This window comes from Zeus faber (genome assembly GCF_960531495.2).
Source record: "Zeus faber genome assembly, chromosome: 6".
In the NCBI taxonomy this organism is placed as follows: domain Eukaryota; kingdom Metazoa; phylum Chordata; class Actinopteri; order Zeiformes; family Zeidae; genus Zeus; species Zeus faber.
In genome coordinates, this window is record NC_137201.1 from 11,193,012 (window position 1) to 11,219,167 (window position 26,156).

General features: G+C 44.9%; 1 protein-coding gene across 2 annotated transcripts in view; it reads right to left on the reverse strand.

Moving 5' to 3' along the window:
- Nucleotides 1-26,156, reverse strand: part of znrf1 (zinc and ring finger 1) — a 41,893-nt gene that overhangs the window by 4,760 nt on the left and 10,977 nt on the right. For both annotated transcript variants that reach the window (XM_080002313.1, XM_080002314.1), the window contains exon 2: nucleotides 9,042-9,137. In XM_080002313.1, the coding sequence (XP_079858439.1) occupies nucleotides 9,042-9,137 (96 nt within the window). The remainder of the gene's footprint in view (nucleotides 1-9,041; nucleotides 9,138-26,156) is intronic.

Consider the following 26,156-nt stretch of genomic DNA (forward strand, 5'->3'; position numbering starts at 1 on the left):
AGGTGATGGAGGAGAGTGAAAGACTCATGGAGTCTCTCCCCAAAAAGCTCATCAGCAGATTAGCACTGAACTCCAGTGAGTTCACAGTCCGTGCTTTGAGGTATTTGCCCGTTTGTTTAGTGCCAGGGCATCCGAATGACTTGCTGTGTTTGAACGTTTGTGTAAAAATCACGATATAATCGTGAATAGTCCACTTAATAAAGCTGAAATTCCCTTTTTTGACCAACCAAATCTCAACTTGGCATGGTTTTACGAATGAAGAAAAACTGGAGTTCTTACAATGCCTCTGCCTGTCATACTTCCCCTTTTGCTACTCAGCTCTCCGCTGTGGATGCAAGCCCTCTCCACAAAAGAAAAAAAAAAAAGGAATTACGTTAGCTGCCGACCTGAAGACATGTGCGGGCTGCTGCGAGCACATGACCCGCATCAATACTCACATTGTGCAGCCTCTGTCTTGACCAGGCACACGCGGAAGCGGCGCTCTCGTACCCTTCTTCTGCATTGACTGCACGAGCCTGCCGCTCAGAGTCATGCGCCACTAGGCCGACATCTGCTCCATCCAGTCCATCCTAATCGCCTCGTACTGCTAAACAGTCGATGAGCGTCTTGGGTGAGGGCGAAGAGGAGGAAATGGCTCTCCCGTCCTTGGGCCTTGTTTCGAGGCCACGCTCCCCTGCCTCTTTTGATCTCCCTCAGCACCTGTGGCAGGTGGATCAGGAGGAAGTGGCTGTGCACCAGGAATGGCAGGTCTTCCACACACAGCCCAGTGGGGCTCCGAGGAGGAGGAGGGGGAAGGAGAAGAGCCAGGTGAGGAGGCAAAAGGGGCTACACACAAACTGTCCCAGGGGCCTTTCCACCAGGAGCTGCTGCGTCTCCTGGAGTTGTCACGAAGCTGGGGCAGACCCCGGACGAGCTGCTCCCTCTATGCATCGTGAGCCCAAGCTGAAACCATCGCGGGGGGAGTCGGGAACCAGCCGGGCCCCAAGTGCGTCTCGGGCCAAGAGCGGACCGGCTCCGGCACAGGAGACGTCTCAGCCTCTACCTGCTGACGGGATGAGGCGCTGGAACAGGAATCCTTTCCACCGTCTTCAGCAACCGCTGGCATCAGCCGTGAGGGGCAGAAAGGCGTGGAGGATGTGAGCCACTACGGAGAGGGTATCTGTGCTGCTCGACCTCGAGTTTTAGCACGAAAAAGACATTCTACTGTACCCGACTGTACCAGTCCTGTGCCATGAAAAGCTGGCACAGGACTGGGAAATATACACAAAAGACACACAGTCTTTGTACCTCTCCCTCCAGTGTGTTTTCCCAGTGTGTTTATCGAGGCCCTCTATCCACTCCCCGTCATGTCCTGAAACAAAAATACGAGCCCGAAGCCTCAGGGGAACCCGGGACATGTTATCAAACACATGAACACAGGTGTTAGCCTCCCTGGCCAGAAAATGCAGCCGGAGGCTCAATTTGCGGGCGAATCCACCCTGGTGCCATCGCTACCAGTGTGAGTGTATGGAGACGCGCATGCGTAGTATCTCCCTGGTTAGAGAGGACGATTTGAAAGGGCTATGTGCTGCAGTTCGCCCTCTGGCCATCGCTGTTTGCTGGAGTCACACTGACGGAAGTCTGGGACTCGACATCACGCCTTCACCCTGAAACAGGGAATTCAGTCCTTGCTGAAGGAGGGTGGACAGGGAGAGAAACTGCATTTTTTACAGCAGATATTTCCTCATTCCAAAAGAAAGCTCCCGCTTCGAATGTCAACAATGCACCGTCACCCTTTCAAATCTATCTGAGGGGATGACTGGTTAACGTCGGTGGATTTTAAAGATGCTTACTTTCACATATCAATTGCGGAAAGACAGGAAATATCTAAGGTTTGCCTTAAAGGACAGGGCTTATGAGTGTTGTGTTCTCCTGTTCAGTCTCTCTCTGGCCCCCAAAACAGTCACTATTTGTGTGAAGGCAGCTATTGCCCCTCTATTCCCGCGGTGCCAGGGAATAAAGATTTGTCATATTTGGACGATCTCCTGATAATAGTGGGGTGCAAGCAGCTGGCACACTCCCACACTGGGGTGCTCCTCGACCTTATCTGCAGCCTGGGGCTTGTGGTGAATTGGGAAAAGATCCAGCCCAGCTCACTGTGTACTTGGGTCTCAATCTGAACTCCAGATCCATGCGTTCACGACTGACTCCGACAAGGAGGTTGGCTGTTGTCACTGCAGCTTGCGTGCTGGCAGGGTTGCCAGGGCACATCAGGTTATGGTCCTGCGGGGCCTGATGGCGGCTGCCTCAGCTGCAGTCCCACTGGGTCTGTTCAGGATGAGTCCCCTGCAACGCTGGTTTATAAAACGGCGGGTGCGTCCATCCAGGGACCTCTCCCGGGTGCTGGCCATTACACAGGAGTGTCAAGATGGCCTGATGTTTTGGCTGAAACCCGGTAACCTGCTATTAAACCAAGATTTACCCGTTGAGGTGGTAGAAATAATTCAGTGAGCTAGAGTGCTAGATCCCTATCAACAAGAGCAATTTATGTATCCAAATGGTGAGCGCTGGTGTGGGGCACCAAAACCCTGTCCAAAGATCGTCTCTCTAGCTGGATAGTGGAAGCAATCGCATTGGCTTACTCCTCCCCACCCACGAGCATTGCGGGGGGTCTGGTGGGGGTAGTAATATAATTTACCTCCGCACCCTATGGATGGATTCTTATACGCTGGGATTGTGATTTGAAGTCACATCTGCCAGTTGGTCCTTAGAATGGACTACCCAGACACTGGTCTAACCTCACGGTCAGGGAGTATACGGTATAAAGTATGACCTAGGAAGAACTTGCGTTCTAAATGATGTAAAACGTTTGGGTTGTCCTACAACCGTGGTTTTACAAATGAAGATTGAGAGTTTTTACCGGTGGCCTCACTGACCAGCTCGCTCAAGAGCTGAGTAATATGTCAGAGGAAGTATGACGGGCGATGACCCAGTATAAATACTGGGCGGCGGGCCATATGATGGGTGGCCCAATCACAGCCTGTCAGGGCAAAGTTGCGACTTGGTTGGTTAAAAAGGGCTTTCAGCTGTATTTAGTGGAGCTGTCTGGAGACAGCTTAAGGCATAGTAATAACTCTCGTTCTTTATTTGTAAAACCAGGGTTGTAGCCCAACCCAAGCTTTTTGTTATTTCTTTTTTTATGCTTCAGTCAGTTGATTCAATAACATCTGATTTGCAATGATTTGATTCAAGCTTTGTCGTGTTGTCTGATAGAATGTGAACTCTTCAAACAAAACATGTAATTTTGCCATTGCTGTTATCTGAACAAATAAAATCCCCCTGCTAAACCGTCTGATCCGTTTGGGCCCCTGGTGTGATGTATGTTCTGGATTCCAAAAGTTATCCTTGACCCAGTATTTGCATGAGTTGCTGAGTGACCGACTCTGATGTCAGGTAGCCAATCAAATTAGGCTATCTGACAGGCCTGTGATAGATGATAAAGGAATCCTTCTGACCTCAGTGTGTGCTTGTGTACACAGCAATTCAGCGAGCTAAAAAACCTTACAAAAGAGTGTATTTTGACAGAAGCCGTCTTTTAGAGGTTTTAATGGCAGCCGTTAGCTCCCGTCCATAGCTGCGTAGGCTCTGCGAAGGCAGATGATTAAACAGATAACGTGGTTCCAGGAAAACAAATAGCAGAAGAAAACTGATTTTCAACAGTTGCATTCTTGGAAGTCGGAAGTAGCCGATTACAAAATTGCAAAGAAAGACAACACAGAAAGTAACCAACCAGCAGAAGGTACTACACCCACTACAGGTCACTCAAAAAGCAAATAAATTACGAGGAAAATTAATACAAATCTGGAGGGCAGGATTTATTTTTCTTTGTCAAATTAAAACATTGGGAAGGAAGGATGGTGGAACGACTCAAAAATTGGCCATGTTGCGGAAAATACGGGTGACAATTGATGAGATTTCCAAACAAATCTGTTTGTTGTGCTGGGACAGCCTGAGGTCCGACTTCTTTCACAATGGAATTCCATAATTTCTCATCATATTAAGGATAAGGATATTTATTTTTATTTTTATCGTCATTCCAGAACATGTTATGCAAATTTACTTAGCAGGTTAAATCCAAATGAGATAAACCATCGTTTTCAAACGGGTCCTAGTAATTCAATCAGGATTTTTGCTGGTGTCTTGAGAGTGTCATGGCTGCTTTATCCTCACCGGTGCCGCTCTGTCATTCAAAGCATGGATGGGATGGCGAGCGCGTCTCATCACACGACTTAATGTCCAATCGGAGGTTTCGCATGGATTTTAATATTCTCGGCAATATCCAAGGTGGAAGCGGCGCCTCAGATGGGAGTTATCAATGCACCTATTTAGATTAATAACTTCCTCCAAGGGACCCGTTTGCAGAATCCAAATTGTCTTTCCTGCTTGATTTTCTTCCGGGATACATAATGACACAATTTGTGTGTGTGTGTGTGTGTGTGTGTGTGTGTGTGTGTGTGTGTGTGTGTGTGTGTGTGTGTGTGTGTGTGTGTGTGTGTGTGTGTGTGTGTGTGTGTGTGTGTGTGTGTGTGTGTCTGTGTTTAGGTGTGTGTGTATTTGTGTGTGTTGCACACACCTGTGGGTAATGGCCCTGCTCAGTGATTTGCTGATGTGTGACAGTCAGTGCGCTCAGGTGACAATAGACTCCTGTGCATGCTGGGTAATAAGATAAGCTGCTGTTCCATCCCCTTGTGCCTGTGTGTGTGTGTGTGTGTGTGTGTGTGTGTGTGTGTGTGTGTGTGTGTGTCTGTGCCTCAAAACTCAGGAGAGCAGAACCAGCAGGTGACAGGGAGAAAGAGGGAAGGGAGAGTGCAGATCTAGATTGTGCGCTGGGAAGAGAGAAAGAAAAGGTCTCACACACAGAGGAGTGAGAGGGGAAGAGGGGAGTGAGACAGGGAGTGTGAGAGGGGCCACAACAGAAAAACGGCAAGAGAAGTGAGTAATTTGCCAGAAATAAGGAGTGACAGGACAGACAGAGCCATAGAAACAAAGAGAATAATTATGGAGGGCCCTCTCCTTTAACCCTCTTTCCTCTCTCTTGTTATCAGGCATCAGGGTACTCCATCACTCGCCCTCTTCCCCCAGACGCTCTGTCGCTCAATCTTTTTCCCCCCTCCGACTTGATTCAGTGCCGAGAGTGACATTTCAATGATCTTGGTTTTTTGGGTTTGGTTTTTGTTGTGCCGGGTTGGGCAGAAAAATTTACATTACGATATTAAGTCCAATACGTAAAGGGTTGAATTTGGCTCTCGTTTCTCCTCCACATGGAAGGAATACGAACCAAGCCGCTCAAGTGCAAAGGGTGCGTGGGGAGAGGTACAGTCGCAGACAGGCGTCCAGTGGAGGAGCGAGGAGCTAAAAGGCAGAGCTAAAAGAGAGATTTTTTATTTTTTCATTATTTTTGGATCATATTGACCAGCCTGATAAGATTCCCCAATCCTACGCTCGCTTGGTGGGCGTAGTTTATTCCTATGCCAGTTTTTCTACAGCTTCCGGCACCGGAGGGCAATTTGGCACTAAAAAGGAAGCATTTTTCTCTCATTAAACTTTTATTTAAAGCCCCTATGAGGAGGCTCTCACTATTTACCCACCGGTGTTGATTTACGTTTGATTTCTCTTCCTATCCCTCTCAGGTTCCAAATGCTTGCCAGCAAACAAGCAAATACACAATAAAATAATGCATAGCAAACCATCGCTATCCTCTATCACTTTTCTATTCAAAACAGTAAGTGAGTAAGTATAGCGTGGTTTGATAAAACCTTTTTTTCTCATTGGGATTTGACAATTTTCGACGTGCTTGGTACACGGAGGTTCACAGGGTTGATTGAGGAAACGCACCAAACCGGCTATTGACAATCAGCCTAAATCCATAAATATGAGGGACCATCTTTAACCAACATGCCATGGTGGGTTCCATCTCCACTGTGGCCATACCTGCTGGAGCATGGTTGAGCTGGATATTGAACACTGTGGGTGGTGGCTTCGCTGCAACCCCAACCAGTGGGGGAGAACACAACCACCACCCCGAAATAGGGCCAGTGGCGTATAGCATATTGTGACATTAAACTCCAATCTAGCCGCAACAACAAAAAAAAAAACACACTCGGATCATTACATAACCAGGAGCGAACCCGAACAGTTACATTGGGAAGGTGTGTCCTGGAAGGTACAATTAGATGCAGTTGTAAACAGCGTGTGCATTCAAACGAGAGCAGCATATCAGTCACGGGAGACCGGTCGCGTAGACTTGTCTTGTCCGCTGTGCAACGAAGCCACTGCGGGGGTTTCTCACAGCACACACAGTCGACAGTGACCCTCACGAATCTGAAACACTCGACTGCAGGTTGCGATGGGACGGAGGAGAAAGAGAGAGAGCGCGGTGGAGAGACAGAAGGAAGGAGGGAGGGGGGGGGTTGAAGAGGCAGAGCTACCAAATACAAAAGCAATCAATGAAAGGGAAATAGAGGTCCTCCAGTCCACCGTTAAACCGGCTTCTCCAACACTGTTGTGTGGCAAGACAGCCAAACCCGACTAGGGGGCAGGTTGGGGGTGGGGGGCATCTTGGCACATTGAATTGACATTGAATTTTACCTTGAATAACACAGCGCTGGTACTTAAACTGGATCTGTCCAGTCTGTAGGTCAGTATTCAAACCACCCCCTGTACTTCTATTTTCAAATTCCCATTTCCAATCACCTAAATTATTACAGGGGGCCTATTATGCAAAACTCACTTTTTATGTGGGTCTCTGATGGGTCTACTAACACACCAACTGTAAAACAAGACAACTCAGTCGGTTTGTTGTGAGCTCCCTATTTTTGGAAAACATGTGGTGAAATAAGAATTCCGATTTCTACCCCCTCCCTAGAGTATGTCAAGTGGGGCTTCATGAGAATTAGAACGTCCTCGATCTGAGTAACTTCATATGGAGCGCGACCGGACCTGCTAGCATCAAAACTAAGAGCTATTAATGGGAAGTGCTCTGTTGTTGGGTTGCAGACCTGCACAAATCTTTTAAAAGGAAGAGGAATTAATACCAACTGTCAATTAACTGTGACAAAACTGTAGACGATGGATATGTACTGTAAGTATTTGCAGTTTTACAGTTTCTTTCTGTGTGTGTGTGTGTGTGTGTGTGTGTGTGTGTGTGTGTGTGTGTGTGGGAGGTTGACTGCGCTGTAGGCTGCAGCACGCGATCGCTCTGTTTCCGCAAACAGAACCGTAGATGTATTTATTTTATTTTCCGACGTTTACAGGATTGAATGAAACAAAAAAAGCCCCAAGCTCCACGCTGTCCCGGACACCGCGGTGAAAGTCGGAACAAGCTTTAAAATGAGGCTTGTACGTTAAATGTGAGCGAAGATTCCGCAACTGGATTGCCTCAAATTTCTTCAGAAACAGATTTTAGTGGACTGACAAGGTGAAATCAGTGAAAGTTTATAGAGAAATACAATGGAATCCGAAGTAAAGCTCAAACCTCATTGGCTCACACAACCCGGAACGTGTGCTCAAACCCCATTGGCTCACAGAACTAGGGGCCTCGGGTGGGTGGCGCCATCTACAAAACACAGCCCATTTTGGAACACAATGGTTTTGAGGCATGTTACAATGGCTCGAATGCATAATCCGAGTGGTATTTTCAGCAAATAACTTCAGTGACATGTTTTGGGGACCTCAGAGACCATACATTAACTCGTTGAAAAGGAGCACAATAGGTCCCCGTTAACACTGGTTATGCAAACTACTCATAATTAAATCACCCAACAATGACAGTTTTTGAGGGTAGGATAGAATTTGCGTGGCTTCTCGCCAGAATGATGTCAGGCCACTGTGAGCAAGTGAACTAATGGGCCACTCTCGTGGGAAATCTCTCTGTGTGCAGGGCCATCTTTTACCTCCCTTTTCCAGTCATGCCAATTCTTCTGTTCGCTGAAGAACCAAGCAAATTGGTCAAAAGGGAGAAACTGCGGTTACCTTCAGTTGGTGTGTTATATGCATACTGGTGGAGTAAGACTGGGTTATATTCATGAAAACGACATCAGTGTTTTGGTATGGCATTACATCCATGGCTCAAATCACCTTCACTTTAAGACATCAGTAGGGTGCGAAGCTCAGTACGCGCCTACGTTTTGGACACCAAGTCACCGAATACCGTTCCTGATTTTCATTTTTCGTCAACGGTTAACTTGTTACCCGCGCACCGTTGGCAGATATGCTCTGTGGCAACGTGGCCGTCTTTGAACTTCTGCTTGTCTGCCAGAATTCTGGAGTGGAGGGAGGCGAGTAAAGGAGGCCGAAAGAGTGGGACTACACTGGGGATCAAAAATTAGGGTCTCCCGCTCATAGAAACGCATAATATTCATCACGTGCAGAATCATGTTAAACAAGATGTAAATAAGAAGAAACTATACAGTGGTAGAGAAACATCCCAGATATGAGACCCATTTTAGGGAACAGGATTGACAATATTTGAGCAGTTGGCGGGGGACTCCAATGAAGAAGGAAACTAAATATGACTGTTGTCAATCAGATTTCTTTAACCGGTTGTGTCTTAAGTTGTCATATTTTGTTTGCCTGGCTGTTGAACACATCTGCGTGCTCGGCTGGAATTTAGAACAAATAATTGAAGATAGAGCCTCCGTCGTCAGTAAAACGTTGCAACATCGCACGCTAGTTAAGTAGATTGTCACACATAACAAAAATAAATATTTGTCAGCTTTTGTGAGTCATAATTTGTCCCTTATTATCCGTGTGGCGTCCTCAGGTGTTGGATAGAATACGCTAGTCCAGTTTTCAGAATCAGAATCACAATCAGAATCAGAAATACTTTAATAATCCCAGGGGGAAATTACTTAACTTTTATTCATAACCATAGTTCATAGTCTATTCAAACCCGTCTTTTGACTCCCAGTCCCCATGGGTATATGAGGGCGATACGTCTTGCTGCAGTAAGAGTAAAAACGAACTTTACTTGACTGACAAACAGAGGGAGGGCTGTTTCTCACCATTGTAGGAGAGGCGGGGCTTGCTTAGACACATGATGAAGTGAACTTCCATTTCATTGGACGCCACCGACTTGGAGCAAACAGGGCACTTGAAACCTACGAGGAGAGAGAAAGAGGCAGAGGATTACGATCAGATACGTATGTAAGTACGTAGTTCCGCAGGCAAAAACCAACGACAAACGTGAGCAAAAAAAACACGAGACATAAAAAGCAATGCATCCAGAGTGACGACGGTCGCTGTATTCGGCCGCCCCGAAACCCCCGCGGGGAGCTTGTTCTAGAGCCCCATGATAGTAGAGGGCTTATCGCCTCACGTTTTCAGTCTAGACTTTGGAACAGAGATTACGGCCCTGGTCCTGCGGCGCTGCTCTGCCGCGTGGGCTGAAAGTCTGTGATGTAGCAGGGTGCCGGAAAACAAAATAATGGAAGTGAGGAAAGAATGTGACGGAGGGGCGGCTCGCAGTTTGATTCCGGTCAGACTCCTGGCCACTGTCATCAACTAGAGACATGTGAGGGGATCCCGGGACCGAGACAGAATGAACGGGGCGGCGTCAGCCACAGTCGAGACAGGCCTGTGTGCGACGCCCAACAACGGAGGTTGGACACAGGCGAGAACACAGCGAGCAAAACCATCCACTTTGTATACAGAGACGTGACGTGTGTGTATTGTGTGTGTTAATAACCATTCTGTCATGATTGTCCAATCGTTTTTTTAAACCAGCCCGCTTGGAGGTATCTTTGGCCTGAGCTAAAACAAGTATGAGAGTTAACACACACACACACACACACACACACACACACACACACACACACACACACACACACACACACACACACACACACACACACACACACACACACACACACACACACAAACACACACACACACACACACACACACACACACACACACACAGTCCAGTCCAACAGTCCACACAAGATGGATGGTGACCGTGCCGGTGTTTTGGCAGTGTGAGCAGGGTGTTTTCTCTACCGCGGCTCACATTTTCTAAACCGTCCTCTTGGGCTCTTGAACTTTCCCTCTAACTTAAACATCGTGGCTCATGCGATCTTTCGCGCACAATCTCATCCTCCTCACTCCGTTGTTGCCCGTCTGTAATGCTTAGAGACATCTCGGTTTTCCAGCTCCTTTAGTTATTTATCATGGGCCCATTAGGCCTAACTGTATTACACAGACCACGTAGCAGAATGTAGATCAGATCACATGCCGGGGCATATGAGTTGGCTTTCGGCATCACAAACAACCCCCGGTGGGATGTGCTACTACAGGATATTTTCCATCAAATCAGCAGACAAGCTGATTTGATACTCTGGCCCAAGTAAACATACAGTAGGATTTCTTCTTGCTTTACCCCAAATTTTAAAACCAAAATAGGGATCTCGCCATTTGCATTGGCTCGGCACTTGAAGTGGTTGGTAGTTATGATACTGATATCAAATTCAGGGCAATAGAGTGTGAAATGTGTGTGTGTGTGTGTGTGTGTGTGTGTGTTGTGTGAAGGAGTAGATTTGCAACATTTGTAAAGCTGCTTAACCACTCCATTCCCTTTGTATTAAGGATACAAGCTGGCATATTCTCCTTTCTATGGTAAATTTTTTGTCTTACAATAAGTATGCTCTTATGATTCCAATGTGATCACATTTCCGTTGTTTTCGCTCAGGCTTTAGAGTTTCAACAAACATTGACACAAATTTGCTTTACACAACTGCCTTGAGGATGTTTGGCAGGAATATCAACCAATGTTTCTACTGTCTCTACTCGTTGCCCTGAGGCCACAGTCAACCTGACCCCACCATCCCACTAGTAACATTTGTACAAATAGACCATTGTGTGCAATGTGTGTGTGTGTGCATGTGTGTGTGTGTGTTATTGGCTTGTGTGACTGATGACAGACCAACTATAACTCAGGTGAGTTGACAGACAGACAGACAGACAGACAGACAGACAGACAGATAGATAGACAGATAGATAGACAGACAGACAGACAGACAGACAGACAGATAGACAGACAGATAGACAACCAGATAGATAGATAGATAGATAGATAGATAGATAGATCGATAAACAATGTCTACTAAACACCTCTGCCCACACACACACACACACACACACACACACACACACACACACACACTACAACCTCTCTTTCTCACTCTCACATGCACATTCACCGGACACATAATAGACACACACACACACACACCTTCACCATCATGTACACAACCCCATGGCAGCTGACCCACTTTTTTTCCATCGCTGCTATTTTCAGACGCTCCATAGGGACGAACAGAGAGAGAGATGGTGGAAATGAGTGGAAAAGATGTTCAGAGAAAAGGTGAGAGTTAAGACATTTTAGAAGAGAAGGGTGAGTTATAATACATGATCCAGCAGGATTATGCCAGCACAGTGTTCCTGTGCGTGCGAGCGTGTGTGTGTGTTGTCTGTGTGTTTGTTGATTTGTTGCACTTGTGAGTGTTTTCTTTGCGTGTGGTTTCTTTGCTGTGTGTGTGTCTGCTTGTGTGTGTGTGCCTGTGTGTGTGCACATGTGCGTGTGCGTGCGTGCCTGTGCGTGTGTGTGTGTGTGTGTGTGCCGGTCTGCTTACAAGTCAGTCAAGTATATTCATATTCACATAAGGTCAGATGAGGACGAAAATAAATTGCAGGACAGAATCATAAATGAATTAAAACTGTGTGTGTGTGTGTGTGTGTGTGTGTGTGTGTGTGTGTGTGTGTGTGTGTGTGTGTGTGTGTGTGTGTGTGTGTGTGTGTGTGTGTGTGAGTGTGAGTGAGTGTGTGTGAGTGTCTGTATTGACAAAGTTGGCAAAACCTCCACACCTCAGGGTCTGGTTTATGCTAAAGATTAAATATTGCCATATTCTTAAGATTTTTGTCACATTTAACACAAACGGCTGAAACTGAAAAGCTCAACAAAGGCTTAAAATTGACTTATAATGACAGATTGACTCTAGATTACTTGCATGTTGCTATATAACTGTATCATGTACATTTTATTGCGGTCCAACATAATCCTTTTAAATTTGTACTTTGAATAAGTAGATATAGGAAAAGTAAAGCTGTTTTCACATACGTATAGCTCTTTTCCAATAAACCCAATTTAGTTATTTTCTATTTATATTTAAGTAAAGCAAAGGTGAACCAATTTCTCCATTAGAACTCAACTGTTCCGCTACTGTAAATATAGAACAGAATGAAATTAAACAATATCGCTTGTAGACATAATCTAGAATCTGATGTTGTAATAGTTTATATTTTGTAATTATTAGTTATCTTCAAACGGGAGAGAGAGCCTATGCAAAATACACAATATCTGATCATGGATTACTCTGGGTTAGTGTTTATTAAATTAACTCAAGAGACAGAAGATCTTTATTGTTTTACCAATACTTGAAGAATCCATACAGTGGCACAGAAACAGGACTATATTTTTTTTCTTATTTTATCATGAAAGTGACCAATGCAATGCCCTGTGTGCTTTTCCAGAAGTCATATGTATAAGGGAAGTTAGTAAAAGAAATACGAAATGGACTCAACGGCCACTGCAATCCCCTAAACCACCAACAACAGTCATCTTTCTATTTGTATTTAGCAGTGAAGGGACGAGCCCCGAGGTACCGAAACTAAACACGACGCGGCCCACGGACAGTTTGTGTTCACAATGCGCAAAATCAATCGGACCTTGGAACGAGCCGCGGACGAGTTGAGCTCCGTTTTTTTTCGAGGAGTCTGAGCCTGTTCGGTGCGCTCACGTATGCGCATGACAACAATCATGTCCTTCTGAGTCCATTTGAGAGAGGCGGAAACGGACCAAGTGTGAAAACACCCACCGCTTTGCTCAGAAGCAACATTCCTTGGCAGCCATTGTGAAAGTACCCCATCATGCATCGCTCCTTCGGCCTCCATAAATACCGCACTGGAGCATTTACTTTTTTCCCCGACGTTGCCATATGGATATGCAAATGCATGGGTTATTTCTGAAGCGCTCATATCATGCTCATGGATCATTCTCACTCTTGCTTTATAAAAGGTGGAAACATAACAAAATTGGAACTATCAAAACAATTATCCGTTGGAGTGCACACACAAAACACTGAGGTTTAATTAATATTATAATTTAAAGTATGTTTCACAAAATGGAATGCAGTGTCTTTTACGAAGCTGACTCATCGTGAAGTTAATAATAATACCGCTGAATTCTTATTCTAATTTTTTTCCAGGAACACAAAAAATGTCAAAATCTACTGGATCAGTGTTATGTTGTACCCAGACAATTTATGTGTATTACGGGAATGTTTGCAATTCATCCTTTTCCATTAATTTTGCAGCCACAATGTCATATTAAATCCATTAATAATGACTGGAATATACTTTTGAAAAAAACAAAGCCAGCAAAGTTATCTCTCACCAGAAAGGAGAGGTCGCTTGTGTGTATGTATTGTGTGGTAAATGAATATGACACCAAACCCAATGGTTTGTAATTACTGCAAATGTCCACATTTTTATAAAAGCACTTGAGCGACCCATTATGCCTAAATAAGGAAAAATAAATTGCTTAGTATGGTGTTTAAGTACAGCAATACAGAATAATTTGATTTGAGAAAAAAGGGTTCCAGCAAGACTCTGGGGGGGTATAACTTTATATTCAGGAGGTGTTCATAGCAAAAGCAGTGCATGGAAGGGCCTTAAAATACAAGATTGGATTTTTAAAAGAGGCGATGCTCCAATAGGCAAATGTACAACACCTGTGTGGCCGTACAGGGCTATCACAAAAACAGGACACCTATACACAGAAACATACTGCACGCACACATACACACACAGACACACACTGCATGACTATGCAGTAACAACAGTGATTGAGGCGGAACAGATAGAGCCGTCACACACTCTGAGCTGAACCACTGTTAAATGGTCCCTTGGAGACTTATTCTGCGCAGAACACGCATGCACACACACACCTCCGCGCACGCACGCACACGCGCACACACACACACGCACAGCCACACACGCACAGGCACACACGCACAGGCACACACACACAGGCACACACACACACACACACACACACACACACACACACACACACACACCTCATATCACAAACCCCCTACTAGATATGCACATAGAAATGACTGCAACATGGGATTTGTTTGTATGTGTGTGCCTGTGTGTGTGTGTGTGTGTGTATGTGTGTGTGTGTGTGTGTGTGTGTGTGTGTGTGTGTGTGTGTGTGTGTGTGTGTGTGTGTGTGTGTGTGTGTGTGTGTGTGTGTGTGTGTGACAGAGAGTGTGAAGCTACTTAATACAGAAGCACTCCACTATGCATTCACATGCACAAACAAGCGCACACAATATTACACTTAAGAAGTGTCAATCTCAACTCAATCTCTGGCCTATGCATATTTCATCAGGCCCCGGTGGCCAAGTCCAGACGCAGACACTGACATCGCTCCTTCAGCGCCAATGGTCACTTATGAACAATTCACCACCTGCAAAAGCTCTAGTGACCAAGCACTTCTTTATTGAAAAGAATTTGACAAAATGTTCATGGAGAGACCCAGAGTGTGTGTTTACCTGTTTGTAGGACTTTAAGTGTGGGTAAAATATACAAAGCGTCCAAGCAGAAAGATGGACGCACTGTTAAAGTCAGCAGGCCATGGAAGAACTAGAAGACAAAAGAGCTTCCGGACGCGTCTCTTTACTTCATTTAAATTCGATCGCAATTCAGAACAATCAAACGTTATCTCTCCCCTGGGCCCGAGTTTGCAATGGAACAGCGAGGTCAAGGCATGCACTGAATGGTTTGCACTCCTCTTTTACTGCTGTAGAGCGTATAGCTATATATAGCTATAAGTATATAACTCACAATTCTTACCAATATGGTCTTGTTAGACCAACAAGACACTTTATGTCCAACTGCTTACAAGACTTAGAAGTGGCAAAAGAGAACCCTTCTGCGACCAGGGACACATTCACCAATAACAGGGCTTGTTAAGCAGGGTAAAAGGGGTGCGAATACGCAGGTTTTCACATGGTACCCCCACCCCCATGTTGAACCTTGGCCAATTGTTGTTAAAAAGTCGTATTAAAATGATTAATTCATCATGATGCTGAAGTAAGCAGCGTCTGACGTTATGGTGCATTTAAAAACCTCAGATTTTTCAGTAACGTACTTGTGTCACTGACAGACATAACTGGTGCATGACTGAACACACTGTTAATGGTTTGTGTTATTGTATTGATAACAAAAAAAACCTCCACACAGGTCATTTAAGGCCAGGTCTAGCTCAGAAACGGCTGCACTTATAGTAGTCAGACCTGGGCTACATTATTATAAGAAGCCTAAACGGCATTTAAACCCCTATTTCAGATTGTGAAACCTTTATTCTTATTTTTGAAAGCTCAAGCTAGTACTGGTCGGTGGTTTATTTCACTGCTGGGTGTGTTCCTTAATCAAACCTGGCACAGTTTCCAGGGAGCTTTGTGGAATTAATTGTTTGTACTGTTTAACATGTGAAGAACTGTATCTTTCTGCAGTGCATAACTTGCACACCTTTGTGGCAGTTCCGCCTGCCACCCAAGCAGCGTTTTCAGGGCCCTCCGGCACAGAGACAGACGACGATGGGTTGTAGACATCAGTTTATTGTAGAGAGGAGGCTAGGTGGAATTAGCCAGGAGCAGATGGAACATGTCGTGAGTGTGTGTGTGGATGGGGGTTTTGACCTGCTGCTAGTTAGCCCAACCAATGAGCAACAGGTATGCAGCCACCCTGACCCACTCACCTCGATCCAGGTCAGGTTTGGCTGCTCTAACCATCCCATCTCCACACCGCACTCTTATACCTTTTAATCATTAAAACTAACTATGAATGTACTTGAAATGTACACTGAAGAAAGAATTAAAGTTTATTTATCACTCTCTGGTTTATGATTCACCCCGTTAATTGCATTCTGCAATCTGCACTAAAAGGATAGCTTCTTGAATTTAATAAACTTCTTCATGTCCAGTTGTTGTGCAATATTGATTCATTTAGATCCAGATATATGACTCAAGCTGCTTTTACTCTATATTTGTTTTATGTAATTCCAGCTCAAGTCGAGTTGTTGCTGCATCTACCCTTAGCGTAGTTCCACTACTATTTCTGCATAATACATCCGTCCCAATGGCAATTACAGTATCAACAGTCAAGACAGGTTGAAGGATTGATTCATTTAATGTTATTGAAAAAGAACACATGCCGGCGCTACAGCTGTGGGTAATAATGCCAACACCGCTGTTCGATCGCGAGCAGCGGTTGACCTGAGCAGATAATATGATTAGGTCACGCTTCTGTCACATAATGATCAATAATATCCACAGAGGAGGAGCTCCCTGGACTGCCGTGCTCCTCAGGAGGCCGGCTCTAAATCAAACTACAGCCTGATAAGGATACCAGCCGTGCAAACAACTCATTCCGATGGAATCGATAGGGACGTAAATCAAAGAAAGATAAACCAAAAATGCAAAATGTATTCAGGTGTGTGTGTGTGTGTGTGTGGGGGGGGGGGGGGGGGGGGGCGTCGCTTTCATCTTGACTGTTTAAATGAAGGTCTCTAATATACGTTACAGGTGGGAAGAGCTGATACCTGAGGAGAGAAGGGAATACGCCGAAAGAAAAAAAGTAAAAAGAAAACGGGGGATTACAAATCACGTCAGTCTGGGTCTAGGGAGCGCGACAGAGATAAACAGCCAGAGCCTCTACCAGGCAGACGAACGGAGGAGGAGGAGAAGATGTCGGGGGGAAAGGAGACAAGAGAAAGAGGAATTGTGGAGGAGGACAGAGGACTAAGAGTAGAGAGAGGGAACCACTGACAAACAATGAGAGGGCATAAGGAAGAGAGCGGGAGAAAGAAAGAGAGAGAGAGAGAGAGAGAGAGAGAGAGAGAGAGCAAAGATAAATCATGGGATTGAGCGAAACAGGGGAAGGAGTTGCAAGGGAGGGAGCGGTAGGTGGAGAAATGGGGACGAGATAAAAGGTCGTGGGGAAAGAGTTGGAAATGAGGTGGTGACTGAATGAGTGAGGGATTCAGAAAGGAAAGAATTAGAAACAGGTAATAGGAGCGACGACGTGCAGAAAGACCAAGCAACGCTCCATTTCCCATCTCTGACATGGCAGAAATACCTACGGCAAAATGTCCTTTTTTCTGAGAACCTGCACATTATCAACTTGTGGTCCATGAAACAAAAACCTTTTTTTTTTCAAGGAACTTTTCAATGAACATGCATAAGTCTAACCTGGCATCGCCAGACCAACTCGGAAATCTGGAAATGCGTAATAGTCTGGAATCTCTCAGTTAATTTTGGATTTTCAAGGGGCGTTACCAACGGGCGCAGACCAAAGTGTCTCTGGACGTAATTAGATAGACCTGCAACCAATCAGAGCACTGGATAGATCTACAACCAATCAGACCATTGGATAGGCCTTCAACCAATCAGAGCAGTGGATAGACCTACAACCAATCAGAGCAGTGGATAGACCTACAACCAATCAGAGCATTGGATAGACCTACAACCTACCAGAGAAACAAAACGTGTGACGTAGGGCTGAGCAAGTGAGTTGATAAATTACATTTTTACCAAATCCTGTCCGAAGTAAGGCAAACACACCTTTCTTATCAACAAAGGCTTTTTAGAGAAAATATACCGTACAGTTGGTCTAATACTGTCGCGATAGGGGATTCAACAGACCGTTCCCATGTCAGCGGCAGCCATCTTGGTAAGGTGCCTCAACGGCTCTCCTCTGCATCGTCATCGTATCAAACCTGCCCCATATTAGATAGCCAAAATATTATTTGGTATGTGTCAACTAAACCTCATTGAAAATATCATAACACAGTGATTAGCCAGTAACAGATCAAATAAACTATAACCTCACACTGTGATGTTTGGAGCTTTACTAAACAAGCACATCTTATTGCTAAAGAAAAAAGAGGCACATGCACCTGTTTTTTTGTATTGTACAAATAATTAATGGTCTGTAAAAAAACAAGAAAAAAGCTTTATTGCTTGAAAAAAGAACAAATGGAATTCTTTCAAAAGCCTTAAAGAGCACTGATAAAATACATTTCAAAGTTTGTGTGTTCAAACACATGAATCCTGAATGGACAATTAACCAGAAACCTTCCTTTAATCAAGTGAGGAGATGGAAACACTGGGGGGTGTCGTACTACTTGGAATTGGGAGGAAAACAAGAGGAGCGGGAAGAGTCATTGCGCTGGCAGACGTAAACACAGCGGCGCAGCGTCAAACTACACAATGAGGAGATCGCGGTAGGGGTTGCGAGCCACAGGGAAGGTTTCAAGGGACGTATTTGGGCAATGTCTCCCGAGATGGAGTTTCTTTTTCCCCCACACTGCCTTGAGCACCATAAATAAATAAAAAGTATTTATCTTAAAACTTGATTGAAGCCAGTGGGATTTTGTAGAAGACAAATGCGATGGAGAAGTTTAATAGAAGAGTTATTGCCACATACCGATAGCGAAAGCATCATGATTATTTCAAGAAAATGTCGCCGTGGCCAAACATAGGCCGACGTTAAGTAAGAGAGGGTTGAGCCGGAAACTCAAAGTGACCTTTCAGAGTTTTTTCTCGATGGAAGATAAATGAAAAAGATTGACGGTTTCACTTCCAGAGGTGGTCGCTGCCCTTTTCTCCCGGAAGGTGGTAAGCTCCAGATGCAAACACACCTCGAGAGCTGGGCTGAAATTTAGTCGCATGGCAGACCGAAGGCTGGAGCCAAGATATTCTGGCGCAGTGGCACAACAAAGCCACTCTCGGGGGGGTTTAACTGTGTGGGCACGGCAGACTGAAGGCGGAGATTTAACACACACAGGCACTCCAGGCAGGCGGTGTCAGACAGACCAGATCAGAGCGCGGGAGGGAGAGAGGAGACACCGTTAATACTACGGACGGAAAGTCTGGGAGCAACTCCAGTGACGCCGGCTGTCACTTCACAGAGTGCAAGACGGAAGGACGGAGAAACGGAGGGGCAAAGGGAAGACGAGGAAAAAAAAGGAAGAGGGAGAAGAAGCAGACAGTGTGTTGATCTTTTGAACGTACGTATGTATGTAGAAGGCGGAGGAGGAAGGAAGATTGACGACGTGTGAAACAGACGACAGAAACAGAGTTAAATAGTTAAAAGCCTGTTAAAAAAAAAAAAATTGCTGTCTGCAGGAATTCAGGGTCGACTGATTATCGGCTTAGCCGATAATTGGACCCAATATTCATAATCTCTCCAATTATCAGAATCGTTATTTTGTCTGGTATGCTGATAAAATAAATACATTTTAAAAATGTGCTCCTCTGGCTCTGATGCAGCTCTCTGAAAGTTTTCTGCTTTCGTAGTCAGGCTCAATGTCACGCCCGCAGCATTATCGCATCAGTTAAACATCACGGGTAAAAAGCCAATAAAGACTGCATTCCTTATTTGTTGGAGAGACGTGGGAAAGAGGAAACAGAGAGAGAGATGCGTGGCTGAGGCGAGAGGCTGTTTTTCAAAGGTAAGAATTAGGGGTGGGCCGCTCACATGATAGTTGTAATCTGACTCATATCCGAAAAATGTACCCCAACTGTCGTGATCGGATGGTCGGAATCTGAAGAACCGCAAGTTGCCTCAAAAGGCAGTAAAAGGAGCTGGTTGCGGATGTTATTTTTCACTGTGTTGCTTTTGCACTTTGTGCGCTTAAAATAAAAGTCTGCCTCCGAGCAGTCTAAAGACGGACGGGCACGCCTCACCTCATGTATGTCGCGCCGTCGCAACAATAATGCAAGATTCAATGCAAGACTCCGCCACCCCTCAAAAAACACTCACATTGCCTTTATGTCGCATGTTTGTTCTGTTTGTTGCATGACAGAAAAATCCATCCTAGAATGTTGGTAAAAACAGAGTAGTATTGTTTTTAAACACAAACATCTCCAGTAAGTTGCCAATATTACTTATGTCAATGGATGTTGGAGGTTTATTATCCTGCTCATTCTACCGTCGTGTTGTGCTACAGTAGTCCAGGGGTCTGAAATTGGCAGTCCAGAGGTCGAAAACCCCCCCCCCCGCAAATAATTTGTCCTCTAGAATAAATTTGAATATACTTATATCTGCGCATTACTGCATCAGACAATCTAGAAGAAAACTCTTTATTTGTTGGATGGAGGAAAGAGAACATGGGGAGAACATGCAAACCTCACACAGAACGGTCCCTAAATGGGGAGATAACGTGCCGGAGCACGGTGCCTGCGGTGCCCCGGGTGGGAATCGAACCCAGGACCTTCTCGCTGTGAAAAAAAAAATTCCGAGCTAGCCAGGAGTCGAACCTAGAATCTTCTGATCCGTAGTCAGACGCGTTATCCATTGCGCCACTAGCCCTGTGTCCTTCATGAGGAATCACACATGTGCTGTGGGACGTATAGATGCAGCGCCAAAAAGATGGACAGTGCTGGCTGCTGGAATGGTGTGGGCATTAAAATGCATCCACGCCGTGTGGAAGTTACCGTAATCAACACCTCCTGAACTACCCTTCACCCCAACATCCGAGATATTAATACCAACAAGAATTCTGGTATCTCTCTGAAAGCGGCGATTGTCCAGTTCTCTGGTACTAACTGTGGTATTTGTCTGATGCTGAGTGTAGAGACATTATTGAAGGTTGTACTCACTATGGAAGCGGTTTTGTGTCCACACAACCCAATCTTCCAATCGTACAATAATGCAATGTAATCTACTGTTGTGCAAATGAACAGGTTAACAATATGAATTGAATTGAAATAACAATTTCATGGATTGTCAGTTTAAAATAGTCTGCGCCATTTTATGTATTTGCAATCAGATTTTTGTACACTTTGAACAGACCATGTCACAAACTTATGGTTTCAATGTCAGCCACTTACATTCTGATCCTCAAACTAATCGTCTTGGAAGAAAAATGACAAAGGCCAAGCCTGTGCTGTTGCTCTGTGCTGCCAATTCCTTTGGTGGCGACTATGTGAGGCATTTTCCCTTTCGAAAACAGACCTCTTATTGTGATAACAAAGGGAATATTTGGCTGCATGTAAATCCCGCTACCGTTACTGTCCGTTATGACCATAAATGGGCGCCCCCTGGAAACTGTTGGATTGATTACATCACGACTTACCTAGCGCGACTCCCTCTCCCGCAACAACTCTCTTACCTTACTGGAAAGACTGGCAGTTTCCATGGGAACTGGAACAGAACAAGAAAAACAGAGACAGAGACACGAAGAGGGAGACTCGGAAAAGGAGCGGGGGATGAAAATTAAGAGGAAACGCAAAAAAGTGGCCCGCTTTGCGGGACGGTACCGTGGCCTGAGATTGAGGTGGGATGGGGGCAGGGAGAAGGGACAGAGTGGGAGAGGAGATGTGGCCCGAGAGGCGATACAGGGCACACGGAAGAAAAGGAAAGACGAGGAAGAATGGGCCCACGTGTGACGAGGAAGTGTGGCGGTTCTGCTCGCCTCCGGGGTACAAGGGGCTCAATTTGGATGTTTGGCAAAAGAAAGAAAGAAAGAGAGAGAGGGGAGATATATATATATATATATAGAGAGAGAGAGAGTGAGAGAGTGTGAGAGAGAGAGAGAGAGAGAGAGAGTCTCCCAGAATGGCAAATCAACACCTCAGAGCTGGTCCCTCAGGAGAACAGAACAGGCATGGGTCGTGTTTAGTAAACAAGACAGTGAATATTACATCAATCTGTCCGAACAAACACCTTGGTAGAGCTGCTTGCTGAAGGTAATGGCCACGTCGTTCCCTCTAAAATGACAGGGTTTGGTAGGAAAACGATACAAATTGGTATGAATTACTTCAACGTCCGCGTAGGCCTGCAAAGCATCGGCTCTCGAAGTGGTTCAGGCTTGTATCGGATTCCCAGCATTGAAAATTAGTAATTCATCCCACTGCAGAATTCTTTGTGGTCAAATAATAAATTGCAAAGATAAATCATATTTCAGACTCAATACAAGTTCATCACCACAAATACTGTATATACCACGGTATAGTTTTTAACGCAAAAGAAGAGCTCATTCTTTAACCAAAATGGATCAAATATATACTTTCCAAGCCAATTCTTTTATCATACACCATTTTTAGTTATGACCAATAAACAGGATTTAGTTACAAATGTGCATTAAAACACTATGTACAGTAAAAAAACAGAGACGAGATGTTTTATCTGATGTGTTTGGTTGAAGGCCTAAAAACCATTGGATAAGATTAAACAGCTTACATACATGGAAAGATAAAGAGTTAAACACTATTTCTGTGCAGTGGTTTAAAATTCTCTAATCAGTTCAAAATAATCTGCAAATGGCTCTATAGTCAATGGAATTAATCAAGGTGATTAATCATTTGCCAACAAAGGCAAGGCATTTACAGTATTGTAGCTTTATGGATTATGTAGCGTAAGCAGAGGCAGATTTGTGCAGCTTAGTCGGAAAGTTGGGTCGAATACTGAAAAAATAAGGCAAATATTTTGCAACCGGCAAACCTTGCAACCGTATTGCCTTCACACCAAAGTCTCCCCATAACCTTGAGACAGGGGAGCATGTTTGGTTCCAGCCAATAAGCGACGAAAGTAATATCAGGAAATAGTTTAAACAGGCTTGTGAAGAAATAAGCCTGTTTACACTATTTCCTGGTGTTATTTTCTTAACTACAAACTTTGGTTCGTGCATGACAACTAGAGAGAAATGAAACCCCTTGTCAACAGTTTCATCGTGTTGATCTACAGCCTTCTCCCATAAATGTGACTGGTGTGATGTGGGCTGAGGTGCTTGTATACCTGTTCAGAAAGACAATGGCATCTGGTGTTGCCTCGCAACTTCTTAGGGGAGGTATTACGGTATGCTGTCCGACGGGACGATTTTCTGGATTTGGAGGTAACTTTTCGACTCTTCCCACGTATGCGAGAAATCTGTTGAAATCGGCAATTTTCGATCATGGAACGCGACGACAATGACGACACATATCAACTAAACAGACGCAATAACGCTCACCTGTGAAAGCGACTGTTACCACTGATGGATGAAAATGGGCCCAGTGGACGTTAAGGTAGCATGGCTCACCTGGAATAGTGACCCAATAATGCTGTCTTGCCATTTCCGGCAGGACAGATAGATAGTCATCTCCAAAGAGGGCTGAAGATAGCATGGAGAGACTGTTATATGGATCTAATACATATCCATCGAATATATCCAGCCCTGCTTTGATCTATATACACAAACCATATGTCAGAATGTCAGGAAAAAGTGAGTAAGCCTCTCCACAATCTTCATCAGTACAGCTCAGCACAGGGGATGTTTTCTTCAAATAAGACGTTGAAACACAATAGGGCTTCATCAGAGCAGCTTCCCTGTCAAATTAATTATTTATACATGATAAATGTGCTGTAGTGGCCCGGCTATTAAGCAAACCTAGTGCCTTACAGATTTGCTCTAATTAAAATATCTAGATAAATCAAAGAACACGGGGATATCAACATGCAGCCCTGTTCGCTGGCGACGTCTCTCTGCAGTCAGAACATTAGATTTGTTCTGTCGGGGAAACCGCAACATCAACGCTTTGGCCTCAATTTCTCAACATGCAGCTGACACACACAATAACTATTTGAGCAGACAATTTCTGTTGTCATTTTTCCACCAGTGTTCAGAATTATCATTCAAATGTGCCAGATGAATAATCAAACGGATATAATTTTTACTGTCACAAGGCCATCTGGATCTAGGCCAGAGAAGCCGGGGGTGACTGTCACAGGTCATGTTCTTCAAACCTCAAGAGGAAGAATCTCCAGTTCCCGGGAAGAGGGAAATGGAATTGATAAAAATGTGGTATATGGACAGACAATAATTTATTTTATATATGTATTGGTGTTGTGGAGTATAATAAGATGAACTGCTACTTGTAATTAGATGCAAACAAACACAGTCAGCTGCAACACAATAGCCCAAGTCCTGTGGACAGACAGCAGAGATGGCACAAGGCTGGTCTGCTTCCTGCCGGAGTCAAAGATCTATCTTTAAAACCCTTCTTCACTCCGCCATGACGACACTCATGCGCTTCCCATAGCAACCGTCTCTGTGCCCACTACCTCCACGACCACCACAGTGCCCACTGAGAATGTGGCTGCTGGTAAGCCAATGACTTGCTATTACATAGAGCACTGACACACACGCACGCACACACGCACGCACGCACACACGCACACACGCACACACACACACACACAAACACACACACACACACACACGCAATGCAATCTTTTACAGAGTAAGAGCAATCTGACTTTTTAAAAAAGGACAGGCAGACAGAACACAGGAAGGCTCACAGAGAGCACACAGACAGAGGGAGAGAGAAATAGAGAGAGATCAGAAAAAGAACAGGCAGAAAGAGAGGTAAGGAAGAGGAAACACAAAGAGGCGTCCATGCAGAATAGATCGAGACAGAGAGAGAGGACCGGTAGACAGACACACGGACGGACAGACAAGCACGAAAGACACATGGAAGACACAGAAAGAACGTCCAAAAATGCATGATGCATTACGGGACATTTTGCATAATGTTTGTCTGAGTGGCTTACTCTCTGCTGTCTCAAATCTCTTTATCTCTCTCACTCAATCTCGCTGTCCAACTCGCTGTCTCCATGCCTGACCTTATATTTGGCTTCTCACTCTATAAATATGAGAAGGGCATTTATGTGTGCATACGTGTGCATGTGTGTGTGTGTGTGTGTGTGTGTGTGTGTGTGTTTGTTCGGAGGGCGAACAGCCAGATCTAAGAAAGAAAGGTGGCAACTGTGCTGTGAAGGTGACATTTGCGGCACAGGAAGTGAGTCGTGTGTGTGTGTGTGTGTGTGTGTGTGTGTGCATGTGTGTGTGCATGTCCTGGAAATCACTGCTGATAACCAGGAGTGCAGTTGTCACAGAAACAGAAACCGTCCTTTAACCAACCCAACCCCCTTACCACCACCCGCAGCCTCTCTTTTTTTATTTTCTCAGCCTCCCTATTCTTTCCCTGTTTCTCATCTTCTTCATCACCCTTTATCCCCATTTCATTCTGATAGTTTTTGTGATTCATGCCCACAGTATAAACATCTGTACGTATGGATGTGCAAAATCGCTTGTCTTCGCAATATGAGTATGCATGTGTGCTTGCAAAGTGTGTGAGACCATCTACGTGCGTGTGCATGTGTGTGTGTGTGTGTGTGTGTGTGTGTGTGTGTGTGTGTGTGTGTGTGTCTGTGTGCCTCACATATGCCTCACCTTCCTCTGTGTACACACTAAGCAGACAGAACAAAGATGGAGACAGTGTCTGTGTGTGTGTGTGTGTGTGTGTGTGTGTGTGTGTGTGTGTGTGTTATGAGAGGGAGGAATGGAGAGGGAAAAGGAAGAGAGGCAGAGAAAACTGAAATAAATTGCAGCACTGCTGACCTATATTCTTGCATCCCCGCAACCAGACGGGTTGTCCTCCAATCACAGCTGTCCAACAATCCCCTATATGTTCCTAAACGACTTGGCCCCGTCAAATCCAGCCACAACATCCGACTGTGAGGATGTTTTTTCTCTGATCGCATCTGTTTGCCCCCATATGTGTCACAGTATGTCACGTGTCACACTGTTTGTTGTCCAATGCATCCAATGCAGGAGGGTACGTACGTACGTGTGTGTGTGTGTGTGTGTGTGTGTGTGTGTGTCTGTGTGTGTGTGTGTGTGTGTGTGTGTGTGTGTGTGTGTGTGTGTGTGTGTGTGTGTGTGTGTGTGTGTGTGTGTGTGGGTGTGTGCGTATGACTGTGCGTGTGTCTGTTTGAATGCATGCGTGCCAGTACATGTGTAAGCTTGTGTGCTGGCATGTTAGTGCCTCCGATTTCCTTTTTTGTTATTTTTAGTTTAAGAGGAAAAAAAATCTCCCAGTGTATAGAAGTGGAAGATTTGCTTATGTTCTCTAATCTGAGAACAATAGCAGGGCCCGCATCCTCTCTTTGTGAGAGGGAGGAAGAGAGAGCGAGAGAGAGAGCGGGGTCGCTGAGTAATTGCTTTG